Source organism: Alosa pseudoharengus, unplaced genomic scaffold, assembly GCF_046254945.1.
Source record: "Alosa pseudoharengus isolate Yale_2024_CS ecotype anadromous, Long Island Sound unplaced genomic scaffold, YU_APseudo_1.1 YU_APseudo_1.1_scf_19, whole genome shotgun sequence".
NCBI lineage: Eukaryota > Metazoa > Chordata > Actinopteri > Clupeiformes > Clupeidae > Alosa > Alosa pseudoharengus.
In genome coordinates this window covers 9,453,441-9,479,777 of record NW_027468657.1, presented here as the reverse complement: position 1 = coordinate 9,479,777, position 26,337 = coordinate 9,453,441, and the positions used below count along the sequence as shown (strand labels likewise).

General features: G+C 42.3%; 1 protein-coding gene and 1 long non-coding RNA gene across 2 annotated transcripts in view; one reads left to right on the top strand and one right to left on the bottom strand.

The window, feature by feature from the left end:
* Window positions 1-20,919, top strand: part of gfra4b (GDNF family receptor alpha 4b) — a 38,910-nt gene extending 17,991 nt beyond the window's left edge. The window contains exons 2-8 of the mRNA XM_076292841.1: window positions 1,645-1,920; window positions 2,593-2,673; window positions 8,561-8,906; window positions 14,875-14,984; window positions 16,193-16,327; window positions 18,871-19,034; window positions 19,587-20,919. Coding sequence (XP_076148956.1) covers window positions 1,645-1,920; window positions 2,593-2,673; window positions 8,561-8,906; window positions 14,875-14,984; window positions 16,193-16,327; window positions 18,871-19,034; window positions 19,587-19,736 — 1,262 coding nt within the window. The 3' untranslated portion in view covers window positions 19,737-20,919. The remainder of the gene's footprint in view (window positions 1-1,644; window positions 1,921-2,592; window positions 2,674-8,560; window positions 8,907-14,874; window positions 14,985-16,192; window positions 16,328-18,870; window positions 19,035-19,586) is intronic.
* Window positions 3,959-4,830, bottom strand: LOC143133037 (uncharacterized). The gene is made up of 2 exons (XR_012988414.1): window positions 4,536-4,830; window positions 3,959-4,066 (listed from the first exon to the last, which is right to left on the bottom strand). It is a non-coding gene; the product is annotated as an uncharacterized LOC143133037 (long non-coding RNA).
* Window positions 20,920-26,337: the final 5,418 nt, after the last annotated feature.

The window sequence follows — 26,337 nt, the reverse complement described above, 5'->3', positions numbered from 1 at the left end:
TAGAGATAGGGAGATAGGGGCTTGCTTATTGGTGCAAGGATGGATGCATGTTGGTAATGCAGGCGTGTTCCGTATGACAACTCGTCTTAACCTGATGTCGAGAGGAGCAAGACTTTTTCCAAAAGACAACTTTAATCAGTCTCTGAGCTGCAAACAGGTGCCAGCTGAGTAAGATTTTGTTTTGTTTTTTTAAAAAAAGGAAGAGAATGTGTCCTGATAAATGGGATCTGAATCCTTCATCAATATGCTCCACGGAATTTAAGTGTAAAATAATGTAATGCATTATGTAGTTGGCCAGCCAACATTCACAGAGGAAATTTTACCGCCACCCTAACCCGTCCCTCTCCTCCAAATCCTGCCCAGACCCTGAAACACCTGAGTAGGAGATAAGAAGAAATGTAATTCTGTCATCTGTCATCATCTGACTATTGGTGTCCACAGAGCATAAGACACACACCACCTCCACTGGGGTATTCACACATCTGAAAAGTTCCCAGCATTTCTGTGATGTCTTGATTGCAACATATCACTCTCCATGTTTTTTCTTAACCCATTGAGCCATTCTGGCCAAGCATGGTAGAACACAAAAATGTGAGGCAAAAAGAAGAAAGGGAGAAAATGTAGTCATTGAATTCTACTCAGTCGTTCTGTTTTGGAGTATTGCTGTGTATGCTTTATGGGGAGGGGTGTGTCTAAATATTTGCTCAGTCCAGAAAAAATAAGTTTGGGACTCCAGAGCAAAGGCACATAACTGGCATAAAACTGTTACCGCTTGGAATTATCTTGTACTTCCTTGTTTAAATCTACCCATGAGCCATTGTCTGTTGCAATTAAATTCCAAGGCTGATTGACTGAGGTGCAGCTTGTGCGTAATTTTTACCAGTTACTGTATGTCTCTTGCATTTTGGGGCATATGTGTTTCTGTAAACCTTTCAGTTCTAAATTAAACACAAACTAGTTTGCCCTAAGACATCCACTGGCTGAGCAAACATCTTTGAGATACTTTTCAAAGCAAGTATCTTTGCAGTTTGAGAATTTGTTTAAAAGGAGAGACAAAGAAACAGAAAGATATGAATGGGCATTCATTCTCTTTGATCCCTTTATACAGAGGGTTGTTGTACATTGTTAGATTTCCTGCTTAAGCATGACACAAAATGGCAGAAAATGAGATTCTTGTTTAACATTGGTCTAGTCTTTGAAACAAAAATCTGGTTCTAATCCTTATCTGCCTTTATAATCGTTAGCTCATAGAACATTCAAATCTAACGACAGGAATCAGATTGCTCTACATGACAACTTGTTGGATTGGTGTGCCTCTTGAGCATGTAGAAATATTTATGCACTTTGTCAGTTGATTAGTTAGTTAGTTAGTTAATCATTAAGCCAGTCACTTAATTAGATAGTTAGTCAGTTGATTGATTAGTTAGTTAGTTCATTAATTAATGAATCAGTCAGTTAATTACATAGTCAGTCAGACAGTTAATTAGGTAGTCAGTCAGTCTGTAAATCAGTTGGATAGTAAGGTAATAAGTTAGGAAGTTAATTAATTAATCAGTTAACAGGTAATTAATTAATCAGTTAGCTTTTGAGTTTGTCCACCTGTTCTGCTGCTGCTGCTGCTGATGTCCACCCCTCTGCCTACAGCCCTGCAGGAGGCCCTGTCTGCTGGGACGGACTGCCTGCTGGCGGGGGACTCCTGCTCCAGTGACGAGACGTGCAGCCCACGCCTGCGCACGCTACGCCAGTGTGTGGCCGGCAACGGCAGCATGAAGCTGGGCCCCGGCGCCCGCAGCCAGTGTGCCAACGCCGTGTCAGCGCTGCTGTCGAGCTCACTGCACGGCTGCCAGTGCCGACGGGGCATGAAGAAGGAGAAGAACTGCCTGAGCATCTACTGGAGTCTCCATCAGTCGGGCATTCACGGTGATTTTTTTTTTTTTTTCGTTTTTTAAAATAGCCTGGCTCTGCTTGCCTGTTGCAGGTCTGGAAAAATATGGAATTATGAATTTTAACTCTTGAAAAAACTCTTGCTCAAAGTAGTAAATACACAAAATCTGACAGTGTGCAAGAACGTCAATGATCAAGGGTCAGAATCCCAATCAATTGGAGAAAAGTATGGAAAAGGCTTGGAATGTTAGGCTATGATTTTTACAGAGAATTTAATTCAGTCATCTTTTTCATAGAGCACATGCTTTAAGGACAAGGGGATGAATGCATATTTGAAGTGATTTACAGTCTGTGTGGAAGGTGGTTCTTAGGCTTTTCAGTTTCAGGAAATCCTATATAGATGCATCTTAATGCATGCTGATGTATAAGATCTAACAGAGATCACCTAGACTCAGGGAAGCTCCCAGTTGGCCAGCAGGGGAAGGATTTCATTTCCAGGTTTCAGTTCCATGGTTGTCACCATTTTGTTCGACCGTAAATTAAACTGCAGCCCCAGCAATAGCCAGAGGTGTTTCTGCCTGCTTTATCTTTTAATGACAGCTGTTAGAATGGCATTCAGCTGCAACCTTAACCATAACTCTCTCTCTCTATTCCTCTCTCTCTCTCTCTATCTCTCTATTTCTCTCTCTCTCTCTCTCTCTCTCTCAGGACTCAACCTGGTGGAGAGCTATCCCTACGAGGCCGTGCAGAAGGGTTATGACTACGTGCGCCTGGCATCCATCACTGCAGGTATCTCGCCACACACCACCACCAAAAAACTATGAGGACTTAACTTTTCCCCCCTTTTTCTCTTAAAAAAAAAAGCCCCTATATTTTGGTCCACCTTTAATTCTCAAGTTGACTCGGGGCTAGCCCCAAGGCGGAAAAGATTTCACTATTTATCCCGCAGGCTTGCACTGGCAAATGAAAGTATCGGCACATGTCTGAGCACAATTAAGCTCATTTAAAAGGATGTGTTTGTTTCTGGGCATCGGATCCTGCATTTAATTTGGAGGCTAAATTTAACGCAGTCCTCTCTGTGCTGGAGTGGAATGACTATAGGCCCTCTCCTGGGCCTGCTTGTTTGTTTGCCTTTGCAATTTCCTCCTCATATTGTTGTTGGTCAAAATTATTCTCAGATTTTATTTACTCCCGTGCGTGATCTCCATGTTCACATCAGGCGGCCAGAGAGGCTCCACAGAAATATCCTCTGCCCTCTCGGAAAATAGACCTGGAGAGGCGTGGGGAGACGTAATGCTTATTTTCATTTCCTCCTGCCTTTGAGTGTGTCCCCCTGATAGCTTTAATCAATGAATTGTGATTTGGAGGCATTTATTTCACTTTTACCTATTTCTTTTTTGACGTTCTAACATAACATGCCCAAATATAATTTCTTGGCTAGCCTATGTTGATTTATTTACTGTAGCAATTTCAATTTGTTTTTTATTGTAAAGCGCCACCAGGCTCCTGACTCTGTAGGAGTATTCAGGTCATTGTAAATACAGACATTAAGGCATGAACAATTCTTAATACTTAAGTACAATATAGTGTTAACAGCTAATGTAGTGAAAGTATGAATGTAGAGTACTTCTTGGGTCCCACTGACTTTTTTATTATATGATATCCTTAGATGATTCCGTTCATGGGGGGCTATATCAGCTACACACACACTCTAAACCCGAACTAGTTGTCATTACTAGAAAATTGCGTGGAAACCGATTGCCTTAAACCATTCTAGTTTTTACAAAACATAAAACTAAACAGGTTTAGTTGTGTCAACTAACAACCTTATGTTGATGCTGTAGACAAATTAAGCTTACATTAGTAGTCTTTACTAAAAATCTTTAGTTGACTTAACTTATTGTTTAAGAAGTTGCAGTTGTATAAAATAACTAGGTTAAAATGCATGTTAAAAAACTCATTAAAATATGAACTAAGTTCTGTAGAAAGGCCTATTGTTTTTTTTATTTTAAGATTAGGCTACTGTATTAATTTAACTGTTTTATTAAAAATGGAAGAGAAATTCATCACAATGTATAGGAATGCCTTTTATTATTGATAAATCATGAAACAAACAACATTTAAACTCCACATCCACATAAACTCCACTCCACATATTCCACATCCACTGTAGATGAAGAACCTATAAAAAAGAACACAAGAAAACACATTTTTAGTTCATGTTCATTTACTCAGTTGAAATAAAAGTTTGCTATATCACCTATGAATGCAACACATAAGTGAATGGACATCAGCTAACATTAGCCAAAAGCTAACCAACATGTGCTGCTATGGTTATCTAAGACTGTCTACAGACAGAAACACCAATTTCAATGATAAAGTCTGAATTAAACTAAGTAGCACCAAGACAGGTATATTTACACGAAAACATATGTGATATTGTTATAATCTGCTATACACACCCATTGGAAGGTAGCTACCATGAGCTAACTGTCCGAAAGACTACTAGCATGCTAACAACGAAGCTAATGTTACCTTCGTTTTCCCAGGTAAACAAACATTTAGCTAACTATTGGTCAAACTGAAGATAATTTTCGGTTATTTCATCAGAATTTTAATTTTTCAACAAGTTCATCAGAAAGTTCACCCACCATTTGATGTAGTAGCCTATTTGTCACAGCAGCACGATGCATATGGAGTCATTCATGTCTCTGTGTGGACTGAGAAGCAGGAGGAACGGTTGATGGGCAGAATTTTTATTAGACCCCTCCTCTGCCTTGCAAAAACATAACATTTATCGTTGTCTCTGCTTAACATGATCAGTGCACTGTATATTTCACTTAAATAGTACAATCAACTCATTTCTTTTAGTTATGACATAGAGTTTTCACAAAACACACAAACATTAGTAGTGACCACCTAACATATTTATTACAACTAAATCTGGGTTTAGCGCACATATACACATATAAACACACACACATAAACACACATGCACAAACGGACGCACATACACACATACACACGCACACATAAACACACATACATATAAAGACACAGGAACGCACACACTCACACACATGCACACACAGGCACGTACAGATACACATAAACACGCACACACATACATGTACGCACTCTCACACACACACACACACACACACACACACACACACACACACATACAAACACACCCACACACACTATGCACACACAGATAAGCACACACACACACACACACACAGACAGATAAGCACACACACATAAACACACACACACATACGCACACCCACACCCCATTACCCCCACATACACACTCACAGGCGAACACATACACACACACACACACAGAGAAGCACATATACACACAAAAACAAACCCACACTTTGCACACACTCATTTACATACACAAAAGTTGCAAGAGTAGGGGCTGGAGTAGGACATGGAGACAAATTGACAAGCATGATTTATTTTTGCGGAGAGAATGTGCAGGACTGGGCGGCGGTCATCTAGTTGTTGAAGCTGCTCAACTTAGAACGAGTCTAAACTACTTTATATACAGTTTTATAAATAGAGAGACATCTGGTAAATCTGATGGGAGATGTGAGATCTGTGAGATGATTAATGAGAGCGGAAAGAAGAAACACAAATCTTTTTTTTTTTCAGTTTTAGGATTTTTTCTTAAATCTTTTATAATTTGTTACATATTGGCTAATTTGAACATCTACGGCTGAAATGAAACCGTCTGTGTAGGGGGAAAGTATTAGCCTATTCAGTGGAGCTGTTAACAACTCACAGACATCTGAGGCGGCCCTGACAACAGACTGTTTTTAATAAGACGTCAGAAGTAAAAAGGTTGGTGTTTGATGTTCAGCAATAAGTTGTAGGCTACTTTTAAAAATGTCTTATATTATCCAGTGGGTAAAAACGTCAGCTAGAAGGTAACTTGTAACTAAAGCTGTCCAATTTTAATGGAGTTTAGAGTACAATATTTCCATCTGAAATGTAATGGAGGGGAAGTAGAGTGGCCTGGATTGGAAATACTCAAGTAAAGTACCACATAATCGCAGGCCACATAAGTACAGCACTTGTGTAAACGTACTTAGTTACTGCAAGAAAATATGTAGTCACCCGCCATTGATACACATGAGGAAGAGTTTATCAGCTGCTTAGACATTACGTAATCACCTAAGGTCACTAAGTTTGAGGAATAGATCTGATATGCTGTTTAGCTGTTGCCAATTGTTACTCTGAAGCTTGTACTGTATATAGAAATTAATTTCTAATGCCAATGAACATTTAAATTAAGTTATAATTTAGCTTCTAAAGGCTATTTAATCTAAAAGGCATTTAAAAACACTAACGCTTGACTGCCCATAATGAACATGCACTAAATGGAATCTTTTGAATGATTAAACAGTGACCTGGGTATCAGTTTATCATCTATGTATTCATATTTATGTCGCCTTTGACTACTTCAGAGTGGCTGCCTACAGGCATGCACAAACATGTCCTAAAACAACCCTTAACATTCGTTTTCAAAACTGTGCAACTCACCGAGTGGTTAGTGGTGTTCGTTGATGTTCCAAAACAAGTAGAGTAGCGGAACACAGTTTCTGTCGTGTTTTATTTGGCATTTTGTAAAATCCCATTGATTTCTGTTGGAAGACTCATTGCTGCACCACTGGAAACGGAAACGGGGGCTGTTTACATTTCCGCGAGACCTTCTTTTACTGTCTATGCTTCAGGCTCAAATATTGAGCGGAAGTTTATACGCGGTTGTGAGGTGTCTGAAAAAATAGTTCCACAATAGCAAATAAGAAGGCTGGAAATCATACATTGCGCCGATATATTTGATTTTAATAATCAATGAACACCACTAACCACGAGTTGCACAGTTTTAAGGACATGTTTGTGCATGCCTGTAGGCAGCCACTCTGAAGTAGTAAAGGCGATTCAAAACAAGTCAGAAAAGTCGAGACAGGACCAATCGTCAAAATTTTCCTTTAAGGTGTCACAGAATGAGAATATGTCAATAACTCAATCTTGACAAAAATGTCTGACAGAACCGTATAATTCTAACCCTTAAAGGAATTATCCGGAGTAAAATGCACTTTACATCGATTTACGGATGATTGGGGGTACATACGTTGAGTTGACATCAAAATCATGTCATTCGGATGTGTTTTGAGAAAGTTCGATTGTACCGTTTTCAGTCAAAACTCGTAGCCTGGAAGTGAGCAGGGCATATCAATTTCGCCGCTACAAAACGATATTTTTATACCTCTTCTACAGTTCCAAACAACATAACACTTACGTGGTAGTGAGTAGAGGGTCCCTAAAGCCAAACCGAAGTATCCCGAGGTCTTTATGTGGTCGGATAGAGAGTCCAGAATGAATTTCATCAAGCCAGTACCTTTCCGGAAATGTTGCCATCTTTGCTGCCATCTTAAGGGGAAAGTCCGTAGGAGTCGATTGCTCTGGAAATTCACAATTCCGTCGCCGTTTAAAAAAAAAAAAAAAAAACATAGTCCAGTCCATACAACTTCATTTCAATTTCGAAAGAAATACTGCACTATGTTTTTTTTTTTTTAAAACGGCGACAAAATTGTGAATTTCCAGAGCGTGTTACAACACACTCAGCAATCGACTCCTACGGACTTTCCCCTTAAGATGGCAGCAAAGATGGCAACATTTCCGAAAAGGTACTGGCTTGATGAAATTCATTTTGGACTCTCTATCCGACCACATAAAGACCTCGGGATACTTCGATCTAAAGTGCATTTTACTCCGGATAATTCCTTTAAAGGCCCATTCACACCAAGAACGATAACGCTAACTATAAATAAATATCGCTCTTGTTAATATGAATGACGACGTTCACACATAAACTATAACGATAACGACATGAAGAACAATATCTTTGGGAATCACTTTCATAGCGATTTTCAGAACGATAAAAAGCTAATATCCAATCAGAACACATCATTAACACAAGGGGAGTGTATCTGTGTATCGTTGTTCAGTGTGAACACTTTTATCGTTATGGTTACAGTTATCGTTATCGTTATCATTCTTGGTGTGAATAGGCCTTAAAGGTGTAGGTTTTTGAACATTCTAACTTCCGCAACAATTGAAGGTTCTAAAATTCTATGTTGAATTCAATGAACCCAGATATTATTTAGAATGTTCATTTCCCAACATTCCCGTCACACCGGTGTGACGGTACTCCTTTAAGGGCTAAGGGGATGCTTTGCTTAGAGCCCACATCATCAGTGTTTAGAAGCATGTTCTTTGTTGGCTGCTATGTTGATATATATTTTTTTCAGCTATTGTTCTTTGTTGGGACATTCAAGCAACTGGCAGCACATGTTGTACCTTAATACATCCCAGGTACAACATATAGTATGTTTGCAACTGGAGCCTGCTAATAGTGCATTGCTGTTTATCCTGCCTCAAGTTTTTTAGGTTTGATTTTTGATCAGCCAATGTACAGCAGGAAATCCACAATCTATAGCACAAAGGATTGGTTTGTTTGTTTACTGCATACTTAATACTGTATATTTACTACTTCATACTGGTTGATTATTGCATGCTTCAGTATTTTTTTGTATAGGTCATCTCATTACATTTTGCCTGAGTCTTCTCTCTCGCTCTGCTCCAACATTAACAACAGATTCCGAGGTCGGCATGGTGGCGGTGAACCGCTGCCTGGATGCGGCCAAGGCGTGCAACGTGGACGACGTGTGCCAGCGGCTGCGCACCGAGTACGTATCGGCCTGCATCAAGCCCTCGTCGCGCTCAGGCCTCTGCAACAAGCCCAAGTGCCACAAGGCGCTGCGGCGCTTCTTCGACCGCGTGCCCGCCGAGTACACGCACCGGCTGCTCTTCTGCCCGTGCAGCGACACGGCGTGCGCAGAGCGCCGCCGCCAGACCGTCGTGCCCAGCTGCTCCTACGAAGGCGAGGAGAGGCCCAACTGTCTGGCGCAGATGAGGGCCTGCAACGCCGATTATGTCTGCAGGTCAGTCTGCCCGTCCGCCCATCCTTGCCCGTGTTGGGGTTAGTCAGCTGGGCCACACCGGGTGGACAGTTGAAGTGCACTGTTCACGGAGTGTAAAAATAGCTTTAGAAGACTAGTCAGATTTTTTCGAACGTACGTGCAGCTATTATGTCTGGTGTAGTCAGTTCCATTGAATGTAGTGGAAGCTAATTGTTGAAGCATGCAATCGTGACCGGAACGCCTTCGCTACATGTGTGGTGTCTCTCCTGAGTCAGACAGCGGCTGAGTAGACGCAAAGGCCATCAAAACAAAAGTGAAAGTAGGAGGGAAGTTTATGGGAACATTGATTATGCTAAACAAACATGGATCATTTAGTTAGTTTATTCACAAAAACAATGCAAGGTCAGTCGCATCAAGTTCAGCTCTATGCTAAATAATAACACATTTAAAGTGCAGATAAAACTGCTTGGCCTTGGCCCTCATCTTAGAGAGGGACTCATTTATCATTGTCTGAGCCTTACGCCCATGAAAGGAAAGAAAACAACGTTTTTTGAGGGGAAATGTTTTCTGTCACGACTGAAGGGCTTGTGTTGAATATGTGATGGCAGCAGCATGACTGTCACAGATTTCTCCGGTAGGCCTATAAGGTTTCGCAGCCCATTAGTTGCCCTCCAGGTTTTGGTTGGCACCATTATTTGTACTCACTGTCACCCCAAGGGTCACACTAATGATATAAAGCCAAGGAATACGCCGGCATCTGCTTATTGACAGCTCACCTGAAACTCCTCCCAAAATATCACTGCGACGAACACTTTGACGACAGAATAATTGGTACCCTTGCAGGTTCTGTCTAATTTGAGTCATGAGTTCTGTCTCATATAAAAGTCAAAGCTCTTATGCAATACATTGTTTGTACCTGTGTGTGAATTGTCATGTTCGTTATCTTGATCGCTCTCTTCCATTGTTACACTAGACCCACCCCACCCCCCCACCCCATCACGGTTTCTGCACATCTCTGGCCCATGCCAAGTGCCCACGGCATACCTGTCCACATTTAGCTTTCCAAAAACGGGAGATTTTTTTTCGGGGGGGAGGGGGGTCAGTGTTTATACCGGATCTGTGTTTGCATATTTAATACGTTTCATACACGTGTTTCAACACTGCATTTCGGTCGTTGCTTTTACCTTACCATTACCTTACGCATGCCAGTTACTGTATGTATCCACCAGCTGCCTGCCTGCGGCCTACTTCCAAAACTTCAAAGCTGCTTGCTGTCAGATTTGGTTCCGAGGCAACAAGTTCAGTGTATCAACAACACTCAATAACAGTTTATGTGATGTGTTAATCCATTAAATTCCCAACAATTTCACAACAGCTAGTTCTGGAGTAGGCCATTCAACTAGCCCGCTTGCTTACGACGAGACTCAGGCTGCACAGTTGGCACCCGCTTCCTTATTTGGGTTTTGTGTTGCCAGGTTTTAGCCTATGACAAAACGGTTGAAATTGAAACTAAGTGATCGTGTATGTGTAGGGTGTATTTCATTCACAATCTGGCAACCTGAATGGATCAATGATTTTAAAATGAAGTTTGATGGCCATGCAAATTACGGGAGTTTTCTGGGAGAAATAACAAAACGGGAGGGTGCTGGGAGATGACCTTGAAATACGGGAGAAACCCGGGAAAAACGGCAGTGTTAACAGGTATGGCCCACTGAGTCTGATCCGGGTCATTTCCTGATTCCTCTCTCTCTCTCTCTCTCTCTCTCTCTCTCTCTCAGTCTGTTCACTGTCCTATAAAACTAAAGAGATATATGGCCGTTTGGGCCTCCACTGTCGACTTCAAGGTAGCGCTGCCTGGAAAGTGCCAGGGTTAGGGTTAGGGCTAGGGTCAGAGTTAGGCAAGGTAGCGTTGCCTGTAAGTCTTAGACTACGTTTACACGAAGCAGGGTATTTTCCTAAATGAATATCTGGCCATCTACGTTTGCAAATAAAACTGCATTTACACAAGACCGTTTATTTTTAAAATGTGTTTACACGAACCGGTGTACATACATCAGGGCTGCCAACTTTTCAAAAAACCTTGGAGTGAGATTTGGTGGGGCCAACCAAAATTTTGCTGCGTACATTTTTGTTTGGCTCATTCAGCATTATACCGTACAGTAAAAAAACGTACATCAGTGGTTCTCAGGTGTAGGGACCAGGCATGGACGGATTATGAGCTTTCGGGCCCCTGGGCCCAGATGTATTAAGGGCTCCCCAGTAATTGTCGCATATGTGGAAGGGGGGTTTGGGGGTACTCCCCCAGATTTTTTTTAATTTGTTTAATGTGATTTCCTGTATTCTGGTGCATTTTGGGGATGGGCAATACTAAATTCAAGTAATCCATCCCTGGGACCAGGGTCCCAGAGTTATATGAACATTGGTATCAAAGGGATAGCCTACTACTAGGACCATGGGCGTCGGAGGCATTGTGAAAGTGGGTTGGATATTTCAGCGGGGGGTATGGGGGTCCTCCCCCAGAAATTTTTTTTTGGACTAGATGCATTTTCCTGAATTCTGGTACATTTTAACAGGTTATTTAGATACTTCTATATAACAAAATAAAGCCAGCCTACGAAATTAATAAAAAGTAAATCATGCATAATTTAAAAATAACTCAATAGGCTACTTGGCTACGCAATAAGGTTTCCATTACAGCACCGCGGACGTTCAATGAACGCATGAAAGCGGATGGTTTGTTTGAAATCCCGACACTCTTTCAACTACATGGAACGTAATAGTGATCATCAAATACCTCCCCAGATTTCAGTGCCCATCAGTCCCAACATTTAACAATATAATCAAACAGTCCAAAAGTAAATTAAATATCAAACTAAACCGAAAATGTCATGCTTTTGAAGGCCTACCAGTATGCCGCTCCAAGAAACGCATGTCTCAAAATAAAACTCGCATAAGAAATAAAGGGCTGTCTCGAATACAACCCTGCCCCTAAAGGCCTGTACTTTGTCTTAAGACCCCGGCCATAATTTGAGGATTTACTGTATCTAAGTAGACAAACTGGCTTCAGATATCCAACAGAGTGAATAGAGATTGTGCAGTCTTAGCTGTGGTTAGTGACGTGATGCTGTTAATGGGGAGTTTTACATAGCCTAGCGTAAACCTATAGGTTATTATTTATTTGGCGTACCTATAAGGCTTTTTACCTTATCAAAAGTGAGGGGGACGACTGATCTCTTCAACACTGCGGGGGATTTGGCGCTTGTCACTGTGTGTGTGTGACCGAAGCGGAATGGGAGAATGCGTGTAACAAAAAAAAAAAAAAGTTTATGAGCGATTTACGCGCAAATGGGAGAAAAAGTGTGTGTGTGTGGGGGGGGGGGGGGTCCAAACTAACAATTTTAAAAAGTGGGTGGGTGTTTTGTAAGAATTTAAGAAATGTTTGTATATTTTAACTTTTAAATGCATCAATCAGGTGCACTTTCAAAATAAATTCAGAGGTCAGACTTGCTTATTTTTATGGAAATATTTGTGCTGTAGCCTAAGCTATTTTGCACTTCAGAATTATAACCATGCACACACAGGTGGAATAGTTATAGTGATATTGTAATAAGTTCACAACCACAAAAACATATGCTACATTTCACAGTTCAGAAATGTTAAAAAATGTGTGTACATTTCAGCACTCCATGAAATTATGCAGAAGTGGTCACCTGTGTTATTCAGCTAGTTTATTTAAGATAATATATTGGTCATTGTAATGGCCATAGCCTATAGCCTACATGCTATTCCTTTTTCAGGATGTACCCATATCTGCATGATGTGAATGTTTGCATATGGCTTATGTCAGGCTTTATATCAATATTTGTGTCTCGTTATTTGATTTTCTTCATATTTTTGTATTAATGTCACTAGGAAGCATGCCAATATAAATATATTCATTTATCTGTAATGGGATTGGCTGGAACCTGACAATATAAGAACCATGATAGTGGGATAATCTATGGCTGAGCAATTTACAAAAATGTATGTAAGCCTACTGACAAATAGTTTACATTAGAATACATTATAATTTCGCCCCAATGAGGCTATGTAGAAATGTGTTGCAATTTCAAAACCGGATTACTCAGGAACCACTTATTGCAGAGGCATGCTTTATATCCTCGTATTCGGTAGGTTTGCTGTTTATTGTGAAATAGGGTTTTCCACGTGTTGTGTGAAGGGTTAGTGAAATATTAAACCGAGAGTAATGGGTAAATGCAAATATGATTAGCCTAAATTGCACGTCGGTTCAATGTTAATTCTCTCGCGAACCATTTATCACAGAAACTTGGCGCTAATATAATTGGAAAGCTTAGATTCCGAACGTTCACATGATGTGTGATATCATATGTATAGGTTTACCTATACATATGACCTACCAGGTTGACACAGCGTGAAAAATACTCAATAATACTCAAAGCATACCTGAAGCCGGGGAAATGCGGGGGGGATGCGCCTGGGATGGCTTCTGAAGTAGCATCGCAAATGAGAGAACATTTTGAAAATTCCACAGACAGGGGGTGCTCTTGAACCCTCTCACCGTCTCTGAAAGCATAACCGTGGCTCAACAGGTAGATCTATAGATAGGCTAAACTCATTTTTCAGGCATCTGACCGACCGGGTTGACACTTCAGCGTGAGAAATCGGGGGTGTGGCGTGTGAGCGTGTGAAACTAATCAAATGCGTGTGTCTCACGGCCAATGCGTGAGAGTTGGCACCTATGCATACATGCTGTCATGAGCACGCCAAACCACAGTGGCAGTCTAACGATAAGCACAAGCTCACATTAACCAATCAGAACCCTGAAAAGTCGCACGTGAGAACATGTAAATGTAAACATTGGTCGCACATAGACCTCTCCAGAATATATCCCGCCTCCTAACTTCCGTATCCATCCAACTTCCGGGCGTGGATTGTCTATGGGAAATAACATGGCGTTTTGAAAGATCGTACCTGTCAAACTCTGTAGGTGACAAAGTAGAAAAAGCTGCTGGGCACATTGGCCTACACACTTCTGCCATCTAGTTTCCACTGGATTTTTTGATTTTCGGTGCCGTTTAAGTAGTATAGTCTATAGTATACTACTTAAACGGCACGACAATCAAAAAATCCAGTGGAAACTATATGGCAGAAGTGTGTAGGCCAATCTGCCCACAAGCTTTTTCAACTTCGCTACCTACAGATGTTTTACCGGTAAGATATTTTGAAACGCCATGTTATTTCTCATAGACCTCTGAAGTTCGCCTACAAAAAAAGCAGCCATCTTTGACATCCGGTATCTGGCGATTTTTCCTATGGGAAAATAACATGGGGATTTTGAATTATCGCACCTGTTAAACTCTCGCAGGGATGAAAAAGTCTGAAATGCAGACGTTTTCCCGAACACACTTTTATCCTCTGCCTTCGAGTGGATACTGTGATCTCCGGTAAGTGAAGGCGGCACACTTAGATTTTTGCTACTCCAGAGCTAACTTGCAATGCAACTTGCCATAGGTAGTTAGCTTCAGTTAACAACCGGATCTCCTTATATGGGCAAAGATGGCCGTTTTGGTTCTTTTTTGTAGGCAAACTTCAGAGGTCTATAGACAATCCACGCCCGGAAGTTGGATGGATACGGAAGTTACGGAGGCGGGACTTATTCTGGTGTACTTCTGTCGCATACTGTGACGTTGGCTGCCCAAAACTCCGTTTACCACAGTTTAGAACCAAACGCATAAACAGAGTTTTTCAAAAAAGACACTGGCCGGAGTTTTTTTGGATAACCGTTTTACGGGGCGAATTCTCCGTTTGCGTCTAAATGAAAGGCTCAAACGTATGGAAATGTCTTCGTTTATAAAAATACACATGCTTGTGTAAACGGGGTCTTATACTTTAATAATATAAAAATCCCTGGTCCTTGCCTTGACCCAGTATGAGCAGCGTGTCTCTCTGTCCATCTCCCCCCCCCCAGGTCCCGCTTGGCCCAGTTCCAGTACGACTGCCAGCCGGACGAGCAGTCCGCCAGCGGCTGCAAGCAGGGGAGTCACGCGGCCTGTCTCATCGCCTACACCGGACTGATCGGTGGGTGCAGAGAGGAGCAGAGACAGAGCAGAGAACAGATGTGGTGCTGTAAGGTGCTCTGGAGTCAGAGATGGGAAGAGGGAGGAGAGAAGTGCCGAGAGAGAGAGAGAGAGAGGGAGGGAGAGAAGAGAAGTGTAAAGAGAGAGAGAGGGAGGAAGAGAGAGATAAGAGAAGTGTAAAGAGAGAGAGGGAGGAAGAGAGAGAGAAGAGAAGTGTGAAGAGAGAGGGAGAGAGAGAGAGGGAGGGAGAGAGAGAAGAAAAGTGCAAAGAGAGAGAGAGATGAACTGAAGAAAATGAGCTGGGATTGAAGAGGAGGGGATATGGAGTTTGTGTGTTCGCGTGTGTGTGTGTTTGCTTGACTGAATGTGTGTGTGTGTGTGTGTGTGTGTGTAGCATGTATTTGTCTTGTCTCAGAGGTGAAAAAAGTCTAAAATGGAGTCTGGGTATGTGGGTATTAAAAAACAAAGGATATGTTTTTCCTGCTTGTAAAATGCCTTTGATGCCTGCAGTGCTGAAATGCTTTAAGTTTTATACCCAGCTTCTATAAATGACCTCTTTCTCTCTCGTGCTCACTACAATTGCACCAGGAATGCAAAATGTTCTTCCAAGGTATCCACACCAAAGTGTCGCCCTCAGCTCAAACAAATATAGCTATTTGCCTTCTGAGAGGATGCTACTTTCAAACCAATTTCTCAAACTGGGGGAAGAGGAGGACACAGGAGGCTAAAACTTGACAATGTTGAAATAGATGTTTCAAATAGAAGCATCATTCCTCTGTCTGAAAGCCTTAGGCTCATTGCATGAATTGAATGCTGCGTTGCATCAGGGGGACCTCTGTGCTGTATGTTTGTATTATGGAGATGTATGACTGTAAAAATTATCCTCCATAGCTCTCTCTTCACATTTTAAACACCGGGGGGGGGGGGGGGGGGATCTGCAACATCTTCACTAGCCCATTCAAACCACAAGCCACAGTCACAAAATTACCGGATATTTGTCAGCCAAACGGTATTACATCTTTTCATTACCTTCTGTTTATTTCCCAAACAATATACCACCACACTCTTCCCTAACCATGTCTACAGGGATTAACCATGAAGGCTTCATAAATTTCTATTTCAGTGCCCGGACAGTGCATGGTTGGGTGAATGCTTGGAGGAAGGTGTTATATCGTTGTCTTCATGCCTCATTTACCTCAACTTTGACAGGGAGCCCGGTGACGCCCAACTACGTGGACAACTCCACGTCCAGTGTGGCCCCATGGTGCACCTGTGCGTCCAGCGGAAACCAGAAGGAGGAGTGTGCACGCTTCCTAGGCTTTTTCACCGACAACATCTGCCTGAGTAAGCATACACAGCCTTTTTTCATTAGCGGCAGCAGGACAGAATGCTAAAGTCTCTGTCTGTGTTTGATAGAAGATGTACCCACAGGGGTTGATGAAAATGTCACATTAGGCAACGTTATATTTGTAAGAAAGGGTTTGTTATTGTTTGCTTGTGATCAGACAGATGTTTTTTGTTTATTTGTCTTTGTGTTTGCTTCAAAGCTATGTGCATTTAGTTGTTGCTGCACATATAAATAGAAAATCTACATATTGTTGGGGGATTTTTTTTTGTTCTGTTTGTTAATTTTTTTCTGTCTGGAAGGACTGGGCTCTTTGGTCTCGCCAGTACCACTGATCGAGAGTTTCCGCTCAGGCGACGAGAAACGCTATCATGTGAAAAATGTGCTTCATCCACACATAACAGTGGCTCTCGCCAGCAAAAGATTGCTTTTGTAATCGTTTCAGAATAACCTTGGTGCGGATTCTGCCTACATTAAACCTCAAGAGAAGTCACCGTAACTTTGTGTTTGTTTAATGAGCTGCTTGGCTGGAAAGTACCTATTTACTTTTACTTTAAGCTCTTAGGGGGAAAGTGATGGTTTTTTCTGTTTAACACTCACATTTGCATTGACGGAAATGAGCTATAGCAGAGACAAGAGTAGCTGTACTGGGAGGCTGGGATTAAAAACTGCATTCATTTCATTGCTTATGTGGATCTCTCTAAGACACAGGGCACAGCCGGCATATCCATGGCTAGTAGGATAACAAGGTGCTTTGGGGAGGCTGGGGTTTTTGAAGTGAGCTTACACACTGGCAGAACTTTGGGTATGAATCAGGTGTTAACAACAGAATCTGGATCTGTTTTGTTTCCCTTTCTCTCTTTCCCTCTCAATTTCAGCTTTAATTTAGATTTTAGTTTAACGTTTATTTGCAATGGCAAATGTATACAGTCATGTCATCTTGCCAAAGTATTCACGAGTAGAATACTTTCTCTCTCTCTTTCTCACTCTCTCTCTGCTTTCAAAAATCACCTTAATTCCTCCTTCCTTCTTGTTATTCCTCTGAACAGAGAGAATAACAGTAATGGGTCTGCTTATTTCTCTGCATGCGTGCAAATAGAATTACCCACTCGGTAACATAATGGACTCAGCAGACATTCACATGTGCTTCACAGCTTGCCGCAATTTATTTATCGAAAAGGCAGAAGTTTCTTTTATCACTTGTTTTCTCTCTGCTTTCCATGTTCTAAGTTGAAGTGCAGAGACTTTTATGAAGAAATTGTCTGTCACGATGGCCAACAGATGGCAGATGGAGTGTGGTGCTTCAGGTTCACCTAGACCTTGCGTTCAACTTCACCTTCGCGTCTGTGTGCGTCGGTAGACAGGGGATGAGTGTGGCGAAGGGTGGGTAGTGGGCAGGTAGATGTGTTGCTGAGTGTGTGTGTGTGTGTGTGTGTGTGTGTGTGTGTGTGTGTGTGTGTGTGTGTGTGTGTGTGTGTGTGTGAGAGAGAGAGAGAGAGAGAGCATGTACGTGGAAAGGTGTAGGGGCGGCAGCTTGGCAATTCAAAACTCTCCGCTGCCTCAGATTTATGGCTCTCCATCCGAGCTCCAATCTTCTGGATGGCCTTTCTATGTGATGAATAATGAATCATCCTTATTATTGACTTTTGTCACAGTGTTTTACTCCGACATGTTTGAACAGGCAGCTCCCCCCATCCCTCCCTCCCTCCCTCCCTCTTTCTATCTCTCTCTCTCTCTCTCCCTCTCTCTCTCTTTCTCTCTCTTGTGCCCTCTCTCTGTCTGTCTCTCTCCTCCCTCTCTCTCTCTCTCTGTCTCCCATGCCTGCTGAGAGAGAGAGACAGAAAGAGAGAGAGAGAGAGAGAGAGCGGGTGTTAGCTGTCCGAGACCTTGGGCAGCCAGCTCATCTGGACGCTCGGTAACAAAGGAGGGACTGAGTGAGTCTGAGACGCGTGTTTGGCTGTGGCGACTTGTCGGCGGGTTAATGAGCGCGCATGGAGCGACAGGTGCAAGCTCTGGGAGGTGGGGGGTGGGGGTGGGATGGGGATGCTGAGGGGAATACTGAGTTGCTGTGCCGACACGTCTGCCTCTCAATACCACCTCAGAAGTCTCTCGTTGTGATTTCTAACAAGCAAGGCGTCTGAGGAATCCACAAGAAAGAGAGAGAGAGAGAGAGAGAGAGAGAGTGACAGAGAGACAAAGGGGAAAGCAAGATTAGGAGAGGAGAGAGGGGGGAAAGAGAGAGAGAGACGGAGGAGAAAGAGAAAGATAGAGATGGGGGACAGAGGAAAGAGAGTGGGAGAGAATGAGAGAGAGAGTATGTGTTTGTGTGTGTGTGTGTGAGAGAGAGAGAGAAAGAGAGAATGAGAGAGAGAGAGAGAGAGAGGACTTATTGTGGCTTAGGCTGGGGTAAACAGGGACAGCTCTGGAACAGGAACAGCAGTGTTTGTGCCAAATAAAGTCGTGAGTCCAAAGACCCTTCTCACAGGAACACCATGCCCTGACCCAACGCGCTTTATTCTCCTCCCTCCTCTCCCACAAACAGGTAATGCTCTTCACACTTTCGAGAATGGCATGGACCCGACGCCGACCCCGAGCCGGCCAGGACAGCCCAGCCACGTCACCAGCTGGCCAGACTATGGCACCACTCCGGCATTTGTTTCCATGGAAACCGAAGAGAATTTAATGAGTCCACTGATACCCACACAGGTATGATGTGTGTGTGTGTGTGTGTGTGTGTGTGGGGGGGTTCATCTAATGATGAACATCTTGATGGCAGGTAGACCTTATTGTGTCCTGGGGCCTTGATCTTGGCCACACATTTCTGATTGAAATATGGCTTTGTGTGTGTTTGGTTTTTTTTTTTCATCCTTCATGATAGTGCCTGCTTTAATAACCCTAAACTTTGGGCCTTTAGTGTATGAATCATACAGCTTTGGAAAAAATGAAGAGACCACTGCACATCTTTCTCATCCTACGGTTGCTGAGTGACATTCGAATGAGTTGACGGTCCCATTCAATATTAAGAGACCACTGCAAATTTGAATATGACCGTCAACTCATTTGAATGTCACTATGCAACCGTATGATGACATCAGAAAGATGTGCAGTGGTCTTTGTGTGGGATTCTTTCATACACATGACAAAAGCCATTCTCTCTCCACCCCCCTCTACTCCATTTAAACTCTATTCTTGCAGAGCACTGTGTACATAAAACTTCTTTGTGTTTGTTTGTGTGTGTTTTTCCCCCCCTCTCCCCAGGCCACCCTGAATGACAGGCTCTGGGGTGACACCACAGGTCCCTCCAGCACCCAGCCCAAGTCTGCCAGCCCCCTGCCCCCTTCGCTCTCCCCACCCCTCCCTCCCTGGAGCCTCCTCCTCCTCCTGCTGCTCTTCTGCTACGATCAGTGAAGGATGTCATGGACGCCTGATACATTTACACACACACAGCGGGCTGGACTCTGTACAACAAACAAACAAGCAAACAAACAAACAAACATAAAACAACTGAAAGGACCTTCTGTAGAGGACTGGCCACAGGGGCACAGGCAAAGTCATTGTGTTACATTTTTGTTCCTGTGGACCAGCTGATCTCGAACCTCACTGAAGAGTTTCGGACATTGACGTCGTGGCAAACGGGCACTTTATATAAAGGACGATGTATAGTTAAATTGAGATCTGAACACGGAGTAGGAGGCCATTTGTATCACGGTGTATATATGTACAGTACAATGCTGTCACGTAGCCATGACAAACGTTTAATGTATGTGAATATTCCCTGGTTTCAGAGTCATCCGAATTCATCATTGTGTCCACTGCAAAGGAAACTGCCTTTAGAAGCATGGACACGGAATAGGTTTCTATTAAGGCCTGTATAACTACCCAGACAGAGGTACAAAAATCAATGGAAGATGGCCAGGCCGTGCTGATACCCTCTGCCTAAGGCTTCTCATGCATCACTTAAACTGCTTGGAAAAGGACCCCTGAGGAAATGGAGATTTAATATCATTCAGTTCAGCTTGACTGAGGAGGAGGAGGATGAGCAGGGGGAGTGGCTTATTTTGGATCAATAGCAAATGGTGAAGTCGTTGAGTCGGAGGTAAACAAAATGGCTCTCCAAAACTCATTTCAGAGAGGCGAACACGTGCCAACGTTGTGATCATTCCAAGTGCACCTCTGGAGAGCTGGGAATACCACATGCTATCTATGTTCCAGGGACCAGGATGGGGTTTGGGTTTGAACCATTGACTTCACCTTTCAAATGCTAACGTCTGGTGTGCTCATTCTATCCAAAAAGACATCTCGCATCCAAAGGACATTGACCAAGCAGAACCGTTCTTGGTTCTCACTCAATCAGCTCTTTCTCAGTCGCCAACTAGTCATTTGCCAACTGTGGGATTGGTGTAAGTGGCCGTGATGGACGGTGGTTTGACATGGCGGCCAGGGCTGTCGGCGAGGCACCGCGTCGGCCGGGGCCTAACAGGGATGCTCTATTCTTGTTTGTGATGTGATGTTGCATCCACTGACAGGATGGCTGTGGGTTCTTATTTTGCTCAATTCATTTCGATCACTGCCAATAAAAGCTGTCGGTTCATTTAGTGCTCACTTTTTGCATCAACAAAGAAAAAAAATGCTGTGCATGGATGGATTGATGTAATCAGAGAACAGAACGATCCTGGTGAAAGCGTGCAGTGTCTCTGTCAAAAACAACAGAGCTTTAGCCAGTCATTGAAGATAATTGCAGACAGCAAGAGTAATGGCAATTTTGGCTCCAAGGTCAGTATAAACAGTTTACTGCTGGATAAATCAAACAGAGGTTAAGAAATGGCAAGAGTTCTTTGGATCACACTAGTCGGAAAACATAACTGGCATGACCACAATTTATATCTGCACTCCAGAATGAAAAATCATGTTTATAAAGATCTGCTTCACAGGACTTAAATGAGCTGCAGATAGTTTAATCCCTACAAACGTCATAGCACATCAATCATATTACGACTAGCTCCTGGGAAAAAAGATTGATCTAAGTGTCTCAAATTAGCCATTGCCACGGTATAATTTCGGTGCAGTTTCTCCATAGAAGTTCAACAATACTATAAAACTTAATCAATCATATGCACACAGTCAGTCCAAGTCTCTATTTCATAACATACTCAGTAATGTTGAATGTAATATCCTTTTTTGGAAAGAGCTGGAAGTATTGAATATAATGAATGTAACACCTTCTATACTTATTCTCCTGCCAAGCAACAAAGTGTTGTAGTTTTTCAGCCCACGAACATGCCACAGTTTCACCCAAAGCATTTCGCCTCCGTGTTTTGTTGTGCTGCTGTGTTATTGCCACAACCCTGTCTAAACAACAGCATCCAGTAAACAGAAAGCACTATACTCTTATGCAGAACTGAGGTCTTGAGAATAATATTAACTTTGACATTTAATGGCGATAAAACAGACTTTCACAGGTCGGAAACGCATGGTTGTCATTATGTTTTTATTCTGTATTTTTTTTTAGTTTTTTTTTTTTAGTTTTGGCTTTACCTTTGTAAAACAAAGTATTTATATTACACTCAAGAATTCCATTTCCTTAAAAGGGCAGGCTGCAGATAAGCCGCCTGTGTAAATAAAGGCGGCACGACCGCCGGTATAAAAGTGGTGATCTAGTGCAGTAAGTGCACTTAATTTAAATGATATCCCAGAGCGAACTCCATTTTCCTCCCTGGCCTGGACACTGAAATGATATCCTCATGTCTTATGATCCAGTTCTGTGCGTCATCATCCGCTAAGTATGTCTGAACATGATCAGTTACACTAATTGGATCGAAAAATGTTACAGTTATTCTGTAGTGAATTGGAAATGAGTGCAATCTACACATTTAGTTGTACTGTAGAAACATGGGTCTAATTAAGCAAACGCTCAGGGAAAGAACCTTAGGAAGTGAACACATCTGTATTTCAGATCTCTGATCTAAAGGTTCATTCCACACATAGGAGATGTGGAATGTGTTTCAAGATGTGTTTATTCAAGATGTTTTTATTCGTTTATGTGTCTCATATATGTCTGCTTGAGGATCCGGAGGTCCTTTGTTATGTTTTGTAGGGCCATGGGATATTCTACAGACACTGAAGCTCCCACCTCTTGCTGCCTTCTGTCTGTTTTCTGTCCGTTTCTGTGAATGCTGTCTTGTCTGTGCTAGATACCAGTTGGAACTGAGGTGGACAATAGCTGAAAGAACCGTGCACAGTGTCTAGACAGTGTCCTTGTGGCTTTTTGAGGACAGCAGGAAAGCGTTGTCAGAGCTTTGGCAAAAATTCATGGCGCAGACAGTGCAAGGACTATAGGTTCGACCACGACCATTTCCCCTCCTCTTACTTTTCTCCACTTACTCTGAATCCCATTTAGCTCTAAGGCCTTTTATCCCAGAGCAATTATTCCTGGGATCTGTCTGTGAGTTCAAACTTAGCAAAATAAATAAATAAATAAACATTTTTGCCCCTGCTTGAATCCTTTGACACGAACCCCAGGGTCAACGGGCATTTCACACTATGACATCATTAAGAGATTTGTTGCCACGGACACAGGACTGTTGATACTGGAGGAGGACAAGGGCTTTGATCTGCCACTTTTGATGCAGCCCTGTATTAATGAATAGGAGAAAGTACTTCAAGGTGAACTTTTTTAGAGACCGGATAATGGTGCGTCTGTTTCCTACCCACAAAACCATGTCTGTTCTCTCTCTCTTTTCTGTGTGAAAATAGTTGACCTTGATGAGTATGAATGTCCTTTTCGCCTCTGCAAAACGGATTTGCTAGTCAGGCATGAGGATGGCATTTTGTGGAAGTCTCAAGTAGATCTTCTGTGGTATATTACATGCCTTGAAGATAGATGAAAGCATCAATAAATCTTGCCTATCAGATTGACTCATTTTTACACTCATCACATTCAAGTAGTTCTTGTTTTGTTATCTAGTCGTAGCACCACTATTTACACACAAAGAGAAGAAAGAGAGAGACAGAGAGAGAGAGCCTGTGAACTGGAGTTTCAGTCTTTTTTACTTTGCGGTGAAGTTGTGAGTTGCAATAACAGTTCGGTGCACTCACGTCCTGAAAGTCACCGTAATTGCATCGCATCCAGGTCACCTTAATTCTCTTCTCCTCTCCACCACCACCAGCCTCTCTCGCTCCATCCACTTTCTCACCCACCTCAACACCCCAGACACCTTTTCTTCTCTTCTCAGTCAGCGGCGGCGGCCGAGCAGCCAGCCTCAGCGCCACCCCCACGGTGGCATTCTCTCCTCCCCCCAGGTTCCATTTCTTCCAAAAGTTCATTCCCGGTAACCATTTTAAATCCTGCCCTGCGATCAATACAAGCAATTGAACAGCGTGGCTGGGTCCTTCGTCAAGTAGACCTCCACCACGCATTCCAAACTGGCGGTGTGTACCGGTAGCGGCCAAGCTCGTGCCCACCCCCTCGTGCAGCGAGTGCCTAGGCATTCTGTGTCCAGCCGAGGCGTCTGTATTCTGAACAGCCTCTCCTCCTCGGCCCTTGCCATTCTATTATTTCTAAAGCCTGTGTTTGCAAGAGAGAATTATGATCGATTTCTAGCTCATTGTTGTAAACATTGCTACAAAGCCGAGGCCCTGAGTTCATGGAATGTGTCAACTTAATTTTCTTTGCACTTATTTACACCTGAGCAATGCCTTGTTTAGAAGTGAAATGTGATGTGTGGTTTTTACGTGTTTTTTTTTCCCCTCTGAGTGTTCTCACACATTTTCTGAAGCAGGGCCCTGGCCTACCCACATATTCAAAAGGCACACACACAAAAATGCAAACCAGGACAGCTGCATGTGTATGTGCAATATACATTGCGAACTACATTAACACCTCAGAAAACAGTTTTTTAATCAACATTATTGATATGGATGCACATTTTAGTTGGCCATCTTAATAATTCATTATACATTGGTATTCTGTGTTGATATTCACTATATAGAGCTGATGGCGAGAATTGAAACCCATGCCTAATATAGATTGGAAGCTTTTTACTACCACATGTTGAAAGCACAGTATTTTTTTCAGGACTTCAATTCACAAGGCAGGACTGTTTTGCCAGCAGCTGGAGCAGTTGTGATGGTCATGATTTGCAGAATTGGTGTTTGCATGAATATTTATGACAAAAGCAAATGCTTCTATCAAAAATGTCACTTTCTTTAATGAATGGAACGATGTTGTCTATGAATGTCACTGAATAATGGCAAACGTGACAAAGGGGCAGACATAAGGACATCAGCCTTTATCAACCTTCAGACATCGTGTTTATTTCTGTTGTACACCTGGGTGCAGCTGGGGACCTTTCAAAGGCATGGATAAGAACGATGAGTCCACACACCAGAATCTGCTCCTTAGCGTTTTTTAATGGTATATCACCACGTGTAACGTTTCGGGCCCTAGCCCTTCATCAGACTGATGCAGCACCCAGCATTCATCGTTTTTGGATGTGCATGCTGGATCTTTGAACTTTCTTGGACCTTTCAAACGCAAAAAGGCATAATAGCTGTTTTCATGCAGTATATAGTAGCAGTATAAGTAGATACAAATTATGACCTGTTCAAATGAGCATGTGCATGTCCATACAATAATGTTGAACAAAATGAACTGTATTCTCTTCTCATCAGAAAAAAAGTGAATTTCCACCCAAATTATAGATCAAAAAAATGACAGTACATAATTGTAAAGAGGGTACTGTGTCCATCCCTGGCAGTGGTCTGCAATGAGCAAAAAACATTTGTGGCCTTCTTTGATTCCTCCTACTTAGAAAAAATCTCTTTGAGTTCTTTGATCCATCCTTCAGAGCAGCAGCTGATGTCTTATGAGGTCTTTTTAAGATGAATGAGCAGTGATAGCTGGTCTCACATAGGAACTGATAATACATTTTTTGAGCTAATGAAATTAATACAGGTTTTTATTTTCATCTTTTAAACAAATGAAAAGTGACTTTAGCATTTTGAACCAAACACATTATGTTTGGAGGCACTGCATGTGAAAAAAAAAGCCCAAGAAATTCAAGATTGAAGAAGAAAAGATTGAACCATCGTGCCAATTATTTTATTTTCTGCTGCCTGACTCAAAGACTTGACAAAGAAAACTTTTTTTCTAAAAATAAAACGTCCTCAATTGTAAAGGGAAAAATAATGTGCTGCTGGCAAGACAGGTGCCCTCTTGCGAACAGAATCTGCCCAACTAAACTCCACTGAGCGGCATCTCTCAGCAATGACCCATCACATTTCACAATGTCGAAATCCCCAGTTCTCAGACTCATTTCAAAAATTATACCGGTTGCCAAAATAGTTTTTCGTAAGGTTCCTTGGGGCAGTCTGTGGCCTATGCGCAACACAACAGATTGTTATTTTGGGGAGATGTCCTGGTGAAAGTTGGTCCACCGGGGAAACTAGATGTTTTCCGGAGACTCAGCTCAGTGTTCCCATGGCTGACCATGGCCATTATAGGAACCCAGAGAGCTGTATACCATGACAACAAAAACAAGAGCAATACCGGGATTTAGTAGGGAATGTTCTGTAACAAATAGGATTACCTGCCTGTTTGAACAACCGTGTGTTGTAAACACAGTTATTTTGTGTGTGTGTGTGTGTGTGCTGACTCTCTCTCTCTCTCTTTCTGTGCACTTATGACTTACATTTTTCTCAGTCGCTTTGGTGCTTTTTGCAGATCAGAATGAAAATTCTCATAACTATTAGTTCAACCTCGACAACATTTAGTCATTTGTGCACATCATAGTAGCAAATTCTCCTTCCTCTGAACAAATTGCAAATGCTTTTGGACATGTATCAGTTGCTTTCATACAATTCTCTGCTGTTTTTTAACATTATCATTTGCTTATGTCATGTCCGTCAAAATGAACTATACTTATGGATACTGAATAGTCGTTCCCTATAAAACTAATAGTCTTCATTTCATTGCTTGAGTCATTACATACAAAATTGTTGAACTAGTTAT